The sequence below is a fragment of the Grammomys surdaster genome, unplaced genomic scaffold (assembly GCF_004785775.1).
Source record: "Grammomys surdaster isolate TR1022 unplaced genomic scaffold, NIH_TR_1.0 100, whole genome shotgun sequence".
NCBI lineage: Eukaryota > Metazoa > Chordata > Mammalia > Rodentia > Muridae > Grammomys > Grammomys surdaster.
The window spans coordinates 15,738,144-15,748,384 of NW_021604579.1; the positions used below are offsets into that span (position 1 = coordinate 15,738,144).

The window sequence follows — 10,241 nt, forward strand, 5'->3', positions numbered from 1 at the left end:
CCATCTTTAAGTGCCTTTGTATTTTAAGGTTTTTCTGACCAACACAACCCAGGAGGAAGGGTGAGAAATTATTCTGACTAGAAGTTAGAACTCTGAAAGGAAGTTCTCTCAACAGCAGACTTTCTGTAGGTAGTGCTGTTTTTTCATTTGACTCATTCCTCCCAAGCTGCTGTGTGATTTCATGGCCATTGTCTGAGAAAGAAACCGTTGACAAAAGCGTACTGCGCATTGCTTCCTCCTCTGATAATCAAATCCAGATGCAAAACTGGGGTTTGGAGACAGGCAAGTCCTGGATATGGTCATTATTCTACATAGAGCCCCCCCCCCCAAGCACTATCAGAAAAAGCCCAGGAATCCATTTAAAAACTACATTTGGTTTTAGTGAAAAGTAAGACATCAAAACATTTTAAAATTGTGAAGCATTGACTGGGTTTTTCATCTGCTATAATCTTTCTGATACGAATTATGTGCAATTTCCCCTTAAGATTATAACATTACTAATTCTCTCCATATGTGAGCAATTTGTGTTTGACCTTTAACAAATGTCCTCTAGGCAGATGACTCGTCATCCTAGAGCAATGGCACAGCGTCATTTCACATGCACACAAAGACTTGAAAGCCCCATAAAAATAAATGATCTATGCTACAAGAGGCATCAGCCAGCAGAAGAGCTATTTCAGCCCTGTAAACGTCAATGCCCATACATTCAAAACCCTCACTGGGTCACTTTAGGGCTCAATTCATAGGAACAAAATGGCAAACACACATGTTTTATTTGTTAAGCTGCCAGTTTTGTATTCTGGGTAAAAGGTAGGTCAGGAAAAACTAGTCACAAGCACATGGGCAATGTGTATTTAAGGGCAGTGTCTCTTCCCAATGCATGATATTAGGTGCTACAGGCACATTGACTATTACGCATCATGTATATTTAATAGCACAATGTCTACTTTAGTGTCCTTAAAAGCCTGTATCCATTTATAGTTTCCATTATTGAAGAGTCAATGTTCAGTTCTCTTGTAATTTTGTAAAGTGCAGGCAACCCACAAGAGTGTCTAGATTTAGCCAGTGGCCCCAAGGGACCATGGTAATTATTACGAAATCATTAATTCTATGTCAGTACTTTCAACTGTCAGGTACATGTAACAGTAATTGCAACTAATGAATGCTGCTCAATTTATTAAATGTATAATGAAAACCAGTATTATTTTATATGCAGTACTGAAGCCTATTAAGTCACCATTTTTGTGTGTCATGTTGAATTATCCTACCCTATATGATATACATCCAGAGCATGTTGCCATATATTTCTAGAATTTTATCAAAAAGTTGTCCAGGAAATTCTAGCTCTCCAATTAAAAGAGAAATCAAAATAATCATCATCCAAAGTGATATTTCGTTGGCATCTATGTTTATGTGAACTGACTTCTGCTTTGAATAAACAAGACCTTTTTATTAGGCTCCCCTCCCCCCTCCACCAGTCCTCACAAGAATGGTGGAAGCTTCCAGTTGTTTGAAATCTTCATCTTGTCTCTTTCCCACAGGTTTTGTCAGTAGAACTTTTGTAAATAGAGACACACAGCCTGTTTCATGATTTTAACACATGAGGACCATTTTCAGTCACTCAAAGTAAACTGCATAGACATTTGCAAGCGCAAAGAGAGTAGAATTTTTGAAAGTGTAGGACGAGATGGTATCACTTTTAGGATTCCAGAGGCATCTGCTGCCAATAAGTATACTCTGATCATCCCGTTGTCCGATGTAAACCATCACAATTAGTTTATACCTCGGAATCACTAATTCCTTGACCTGGGTCTTAATAACCTAGAAATTGATAAAAAAAAAGGGGGGGAGTTATTTAGTCACATTAAATCTCAAAATTGTTAAACACAGTATATGATATAAAAGTTGAAGGGAGAGTAATTTGGGAGGGATGGAGGGGAGCAAGAGGAGGAGGGCAGGGAGGAGGGAGAGGACAACGGGAGAGGTGAGTGTGTGTAAAAATACCATATGAAGCTCATCCCTTCGTAGGCTAACTTTAAAAAGTATGAATTAAAAATGTTTAAAGAAATTAGCACAGTTCACTGTAGACACTTTCAGTATCTCACAGAACCACACGTAAGTAAACTTTCGTTCAACTACTATCCTTGTGGGGTAGGAATCCAGGAACAAAATAAAAACATTAGCAATAAGCCAGCATTTTCTAAGACGTACAGAAAGCTTGTCATCTACAGAACAGAATTCAAGGGATTATTACATCTTTTGAAAGTCTGTAAAAGATGGCTTCCCTTTAAAGAATGCCATGACTAGGGCTATGTTTTTGCTTTCATGACTAATGAGGGAAGGATATTCCAAAATCTCCCTCAATATAATAGACATAAACATTTGTCCCAGAGTTTTATATAAAAACCAAAGTAGAAGAAACTATCATAAAATACATGTTAGTTGATAAAACATGGAGCTGTATTTAAAGCCCACCATATCTATAATCGCTAGCACTCAAAAAAAGTTTCTGTGGCAAGGAGAAAACAGCCCTTAAAATGTGTATTTACCAAAAATAAGGGAAAGAGTTTTTGGGTGAGGTGATGGCTCATGGGTAAAGGACCCATACAAGTGTGAGAACCTGAGTTCAAGTCCCACAAACCCAAAAGTCAGGTATGACAGTGGGCATTTATGATCACAGCATAACTGTAGGGAAATGGGGCAGACACAGGACAATCCCCAGCTAACTTGGTATATGTTGTGAACAGCAGAGACTCTTAAACAAGGTGAAAAGTGAAGGCTAACACAAAAGGTTGTCCTCTGACCCCTACATGTATGCAATGGCACATGCATGCAATGGTATATGCATGCCCACATTCACATACAGAAGCATGCACACATACCATACATACACATCATACAAATGAATACAATGATTTTTATTTTTTAAGCAGCCTGGACCTGGAGAGATGCCTCAGCTATTGTGAGCACTTTCTGCTCTTACAGATCCATTCCCAGAATTCCCAGCAGGCAGCTCATAACTGCTTGTAATTCTAACTCCAGGGATCTGTTTCTTCTAGCACTTGCACACACATGTGGCATGCACACTTTGTATGTATGTGCACACACACACACACAGACACAGACATACACAATAAAAAATCTGCATAAATCTTTTTTAGAAAAGAGCAATTGTATACAAGCAATAGATTTGTTAAAAATCACACACATAATGATAGCTTTAGACAGAGGCTTATCATGTACACATGTACCAATGCACAGATGTAGTGTATGATCTAATTATTTCTATAAAATATAAGTGTGCCATTGAACTGATCCTGAAAATGAATTCTTTTCTTACAAAGCAGAAGATGGGCTGTCTTCCAGCAAATATTGTGGTCATAGCTAACACTGGGTAAATTGCACTATACCTCAGAAATTGTTTTAGTCATTTGTCTGCAGAACTCCGGTTCATATTGTGCTTCTTGTAGGTAGGTAGTTAGTACATCTTCCAAAATACGATTGACAGTGGCCACGGGGAAAGGTTTGGTGGGACCTAGAAATGCACATGGAATTTCTTTATAAGTCATTTCTAATCATACCCACCAACTCTTCAGCCATCTGGGTGAACTCCAGCTAAGGAAAATAGAAGTCACAATTAGGGTCAGACTTTCTGGAGACAATGGGGGTTGGGGTGTTAATAAACTCAGAATTTACCAGGCTCCCTTGGGAATGCAATGAGTTCTGCTGAGGTTCACACCACAAGCTTCTCCTTCACTTTCCAGTGTTGGTGGCTGCTGACTTTGAAGTGCCAGCACCTTTCCAATTGGCTCCTCCTTGGTGTTTACACTCCACCCACGCTGCTCTGATCCCTCCTACTGCAGCCAGAAAACTTGCTTGGAGAACCTAGATCTTAAAATGGCATTCTCCTTATGGGGGGTGTATGATTGTGTGCGTGCCAGTCCTCTGGCCTTTTCCCAGCCATCATAGGTCCCCGTGTGCATGCTGCTGTAGTCTCACGGGCCCCATCTGTCATATAAAGATACTTGTCTGTCTTTACCCTTGTTCACGCTTTCAAATGAAGCACTGTCCTCCCATCTGCTCATTTAAGACATGTCCACTCAAGATTCAATTCTGGCTCAAATGTCTTTTCCAGGCACTTTCTCTCTTAAACCTCACCCCAGGTACAAAATACTTGTTACTTAGTCGAGACACACTTTTGCTGTCCTGGATACCTGAAAACAGGTGAGGCATACCTGCAATTCTCTCCAGTGCAATAGAAGTAAGATGGGGGCCAGTGAGGTGGCTCAGAAGATAAGGATGCTTGCTGACAAGCCTGATGATTTAAGTTCAATCCCTGAGACCCACGAGAAGGAAGGAGAGAACCAACTTCCAAATGTCCTGTGGCCTCCGTGGGGGTGCCGTGGCAGTGCTTGCGAGCACACGCAGGAATAAATGTAATAAAAATAATAAACTGTTCAAAAAATGTAAAAAGGAGGAAAGCGATGGTAAGTAAGACAGGGCTTTATGCTCCTCAGAGTCTAACTCAATGCTTATAGGGATAATTTCTGGGATTAATGGATTTAAACATTTTATAGATAAAAATTACTACACAAATACTAGTTACCTTTTGCTGACCACAGTCTGTGTGTCAGGGGTTGTAATAAGCACGTATTTACCTTAGAGTATCTTTCAGTAGATCTTTGAGGAGACTCTCACTGTTATATATGTTCCACAGATGGGAAAATGGAGGTGTAAGCTCAGAACTACACAGTGACAAAACTGGGACTAGATGTCCAGGTTCATCTGGCTTTAAAATTTATATTCTCAACCATGTTTCATTCGTATTCAGATCAAGGCTTCAGAGAAGTGGGTTGCTCTCTGGTATCCCTGGAATTATCTGTGTTATCGTTCCAGTATCTGCCCTCGCCACTACTGGGCATACACACGGTGCCGAGGCTTGGCATCTAGGGGCTGGATAATTATTGAATTACTACAGAGGAATCAAGAATGCTATCTGATTCTCTTTTAGTAGTTAACATTATCTATTAGTGTCTATTCACAATGCCTATACCAGGTAGGGGCTAAGGAAGCAGGGCACACCATCGTTAGGACAATTCTAAGAGGATTTAATGAAAGGCCCCTTTGGAGGGGTCTGAGAAAGAAAAGGAAATTACAAGCGATAGGGTTGTCCCCTTCCACCAGTGGAAGCATGCTACCCTAGGCCTGAGCAATCCAGGAAGGGAGCTTGGACTAGATCCCAGCATGGCTCAATGGAAATGGCTCCCTTAAGACCGCTCTGTCCCTTGGCTGAGAGACGAAGCCATGGCAGGGTGTCAGGGAGGCAAATCCCCAGGCCTTACACGCCTTTCATTTCCGCTGAAGCTTCATTGGCTTTACTCAAGAGCAGGGTTACAGCGTATGACTGCAGTCCAGTGAAGTCAGCCTCCTGAGGCTCATTAAGAGAATTTTTATTTTGATGATATAAGAATGATTTAGTCCAATTTAAATCAGGCTAGGAAGCCAGACATGGACGTGTATGCTTGTAATGTAAGTACTGGGGAGGTTAAAGCCAGTCTAGGATACAGAGGCACTGTGAGGCCAGCCTGGGCTGTATGAGTGACTTTGTCTGAGAAAAAAAAAAAAGGAAATCAGATGGGGACCAAGTAAAGGAAACATGATACAAATGACTCTACCAGCTAAAATGTCTGCTCAACAGAAATCTCAAGCAGTTACCAATCTGAGAATGGCTGATCCTGCTCCTGATCCCAGGAGCCAGAGATTGGGTATCAAAGACAAATTCCCCTACAGCAAACTTTGGTTCCCTCCCATCTCTGTGTGCATTTTGTATAAGATTCCCACTGTGCTTCTACCTTTACCTGGGGAGCTGTGGAGAGCTGAGGACTTCTAGAGGAGGGACAAACCTTTAAGATTTGTCCACCATGTTCCTCTGGACGGTTCCCCACATAGGAATACATAGCCAACACATACTGCAGTCAATGGGTTATTGGGCTTGGGGTTTGGGGTAGGTCTGGGAGGAGGTTAGGGGAAGAAGTTGGTGGTCAAAATATAATGCTTGATGAAATGCTCAAAGAACTAATAAAAGTACTTTTAAAAAGATTCCCACTATATACTCTTATTGAGAAAAGTCAAATTTGAAGGTGATTTTTTTCTCCTTTGTATTGGAAATACTAAAAGATTATGCCACTATCCTAGACTAAATTAAATGGATTGTGTCATTCAGATAGACATCTGTCCTACCAAGTATTCATATCACATGACCTTACTTGGCCAATATTATTCCCAGGGAATCTGTTTTGCCTTACATTAAGGTACCCGTCCTCATTATTACATTCAGAAAGTGGATAATTCTCCTAGTGCAGATATATTGGTGGGTGCAGTGCTTCCTGCCTCTTCCCACCCATGGGAGCAGCATCTACCCATCTGGAATAGATCCTCTCCCTTTTGTAGTCATGGAATTCTGGAGCATCTATCACTCCTATCCATGAACCCAAGTTTGGAACTCAGATGATTAGCTCAGGGGTGGCACAGCTATAGACAGGCCAAAACAGCACTGTCTTTAAAACTTTATTTCAAAGTAGAAGTGGGTAGAAAAACAAGTCAGCCTCTTCCTTACAACAAAAGCCATGATTTATAACCTTGGGAACTGCCAGAGACCATGTTGCTCAAGGTTAGAAAGAAGGCCACAGTGGGAGAATAAAGTTGGTACACATTAGGGACAGAAAGAGCATCTGGGACGGGGGAGTCTGGTTCTCAGTAGTGCTGTGGTCCCCTTTTGTCTCACAAATGTGATTCTATTTTTAAAACTATTTTTCTATGAAGCAAGGAACTCTCATTCCTCACATCCTACTGGCTTTTTCCTCATACATCCAGAATCACCTGTCACCTTGCTCAGACTCAGATGTGGACATTCAAAGAGATAGAGGCAGAGGCAAAGCGAACTCCTGAGGTTCTGTGACAACTAATACAATCAACAAACCTTGTCCTCTTCATTTTGAGATATCCCCCCACACACACACACCCTTAAGGAAGAAAATGTTATGGATTTCAAAAGATCTGAAAACAGTAACAAAACTTAAAAAAAAAATCAAAACAAAAAGAACCAACCAAAAACCTAGTGAAAGTAATAAACTATCTGTGCCACGGCTTCCCCTAACTGGGATAACAAGAATTATTCTGAGTCAGGCCTGGCATCCCACAGTTGAGAGTGGCAGGCTAGAGGGTCAGCATTCAGCCTGTCCTTGGCATTATAGTGAGTTTGAGGCCAGCAGGAGCCGTCAGAGACCAAAACAAAACCATGAAAGAATTACTTTTGATTATTTTGTGCTATGATTTAAGGAGATAAAATATATTTTAAATGGTTAGACCAGCCCAGTGGCTATAGTCTCAGATTGAATAGAAAGGGGAAAAGGAAAAAGCAGTAAGAACACTTTTATCTTTTTCTACTCTGCCGAGATATGAGCTAACAGCCTCCTCTTGCTAGGCCTTTCTTATCATGATGGATGGTACCCTCAATCTGTGAGCCAAAAGAAACCCTTCCTACATTGCTTTGTACAGTATTTTGTCATAGTATAAGAAACTGGTGCTGAAGAGATGGCTCAGTAGTTAAGATCACTGGCTGCTTTTCCAGAGGTCCTGAATTCAATTCCCACTAACCACTTGGTGTCTCACAACCACCTGTAGTAAGAAAATCTTATGGATTTCAAAAGATCTGAAAACAGTAACAAAACTTAAAAAACAAACAAACAAACAAACAAACAAAAAAACCAAAAATCAAAACAAAAAGAACCAACCAAAAACCTAGTGAAAGTAATAAACTATCTGTGCCACGGCTTCCCCTAACTGGGATAACAAGAATTATTCTGAGTCAGGCCTGGCATCCCACAGTTGAGAGTGGCAGGCTAGAGGGTCAGCATTCAGCCTGTCCTTGGCATTATAGTGAGTTTGAAGCCAGCAGGAGCCGTCAGAGACCAAAACAAAACCATGAAAGAATTACTTTTGATTATTTTGTGCTATAATTTAAGGAGATAAAATATATTTTAAATGGTTAGATGTGCTCTTCTGGTGTGTCTGAAGACATTGACGCTGTACTCACATACATAAAATAAATCTTTATAAAAAAGAGAGAAAAAGAAAAGACTCTAATTGAAACTCCTCACTGATGTGATGTTCATAGTCACCATCTAAAAAAATAAAAAGCTACCTAATTTTAACCTGAGCTCTAGAAAACAAGTCCAGAGCAAAACTTACTCTATAATTTATGGGAGTCACCTTGAATAAAACAAGAGACGTTAGTGTTTGGTAGGAAGCCCTTAGTCCGTAACTCTCAGCAGCAGTTCTAGTGGATGGGAAGCAATGTACATAAAGCACCTCACTGATTTTCAGAGTACCCCTGCTACCTGCAGACCTTTGTGTTATTTACACACAAAGAAAGCCATGATTTCATTATGCTTTGCTTAAATATCACCTTCCTTCGGGAGTCTCTAAACTAGCGTTCATGCTCAGACAGATCAGCTGCCACAGGCTGCTGCCGTTTTCCTCCATTCTCTCCTCTCTGTGATTAGGGAGCAAGGGTTAAATGGCACTTTATTCTAAGAAACACAGCTTCTCGTTTCTATTTTTTTCCCTTATGAACTATATTCATGTGTCACTTTATTTATGGTAGCTGTAATCATTTAGACAAAAGGATAAACAGATAACTTAAGATGGGTTTAGATGACACAGTGGTGGTGCACTCTTATCCACCTTGTACCTCTCCGGTCTTAAGGATAAAAGGCCTTTGTACTAGATTAAGTCTGTTTTTGAAAGCAGCCAATCAGCTCTATTAGTAACTAAACTGTATTTCCAATTCTACTTGTTCTTGGGTTTCTTTGCCTTGTAAACGGTGCTGATGAGCCTCTAGTAGAGATTCTTATATCAACTTGATGTAGTACTGGCCAGGAGAGTGGGGAGTGAGGCCAATAGTCAGCCGATCACCTTTATCTAAAGATCAGCACTTCTGAAACTTAGATAATTAGTTTATTTGCTTGAAGCAATTGCGTCTCTCTCTCTCTCTCTCTCTCTCTCTCTCTCTCTCTCTGTGTGTGTGTGTGTGTGTGTGATGCAGGGGGGCACTATGAAAGAAACACGGGGATTTACATTTAAATTGCTTTATCTTGATGCAATTGGATTCCAGGGCCTTTTTCCTATCACTTGACTCAAAGTCACAGGCTGCCAATAATTAAGAGCCTTTGATTGATAAGCCAGATGGTGGTGGCCCATCCCTTTAATCCCAGCACAAGGGGGGCAGAGATGTGGATCTCTGAGTTTGAGGCCAGCCTGGTCTATAGAGCTAGTTCCAGGACAACCAGGGTTAACAGAGAAACAGTGTCTCAAAAACAAACAAACAAACAAACAAACAAGCAAACTGTTTGCAAATTGGAGAAAACTTGACCCAAATTCAGGTTGCTGACTGGAGAAGCTAAGGGCAACAGCCGGACTTAGGTATACCATTAAAGCAAACTGGATGGTAGGAACATTTACTGTCTACCACAAGCAGTGTGAAATGCTAGCAGCCTAACCTGGCGCCCATAGCATTGGACTGGGGGTGTCAATCAACCACCACAATAATATGCACATCACATAAACACATCTAAAGTTACAGCGTGTTTGTCCTCCTTTTATCTAAGTAATTACAGCTTCTCAGAATGAAATTTGAGGGTTGTCCATGAGAAGACAGAGAGGGATGCTGTGTTTCTTACTCAAATAGTATTGGGATCACTGCAGAACACTGGCTATAAGGTCTACCAGGGTGGGGTGATGGTTTATAATTTTCTTGGGTTTAACAGGCCACAGGTGGAATAACCCTGGCCCACAGAGTCCTTCTTTGCTTCTTGGTAAGCCTCTGTGGAATTTATGTAGGGCAGCAATTATATCTGAATTCAGATAATCATAGGCAGGTTCACACTTAAAGAAAACAAGTAGGTCTGTAAAGAATCAGGAGTGGGAAAAGGTATTTGAAGTGGACTCCACCTGGGAGCATAAGGGCAGGTGTGAAACCCTTTGTTTTCAGAGACTCAAAACCTCAATGGCAGTAGATAATCATCTCTGTCAACAAGGGACCACAGTGGGCTGCCTCTGTACTGAGGGATTTTTTTTTCCTACACTATCAACAATCTTGGTTGGTTTTGAAGGATAAACATGGGTGCACATCACCTCTCTCTCTCTCTCTCTCTCTCTCTCTCTCTCTCTCTCTCTCTCTC

General features: G+C 40.9%; 1 protein-coding gene across 3 annotated transcripts in view; it reads right to left on the bottom strand.

The window, feature by feature from the left end:
• Positions 1 to 386: 386 nt before the first annotated feature.
• The window catches only part of Tctex1d1 (Tctex1 domain containing 1), a 16,921-nt gene continuing 7,066 nt past the window's right edge, over positions 387 to 10,241 (bottom strand). For all 3 annotated transcript variants that reach the window (XM_028788024.1, XM_028788029.1, XM_028788036.1), the window contains 2 exons: positions 3,411 to 3,535; positions 387 to 1,821 (listed from right to left, as the gene is read on the bottom strand). In XM_028788024.1, coding sequence (XP_028643857.1) covers positions 1,618 to 1,821; positions 3,411 to 3,535 — 329 coding nt within the window. In that variant the 3' untranslated portion in view covers positions 387 to 1,617. The remainder of the gene's footprint in view (positions 1,822 to 3,410; positions 3,536 to 10,241) is intronic.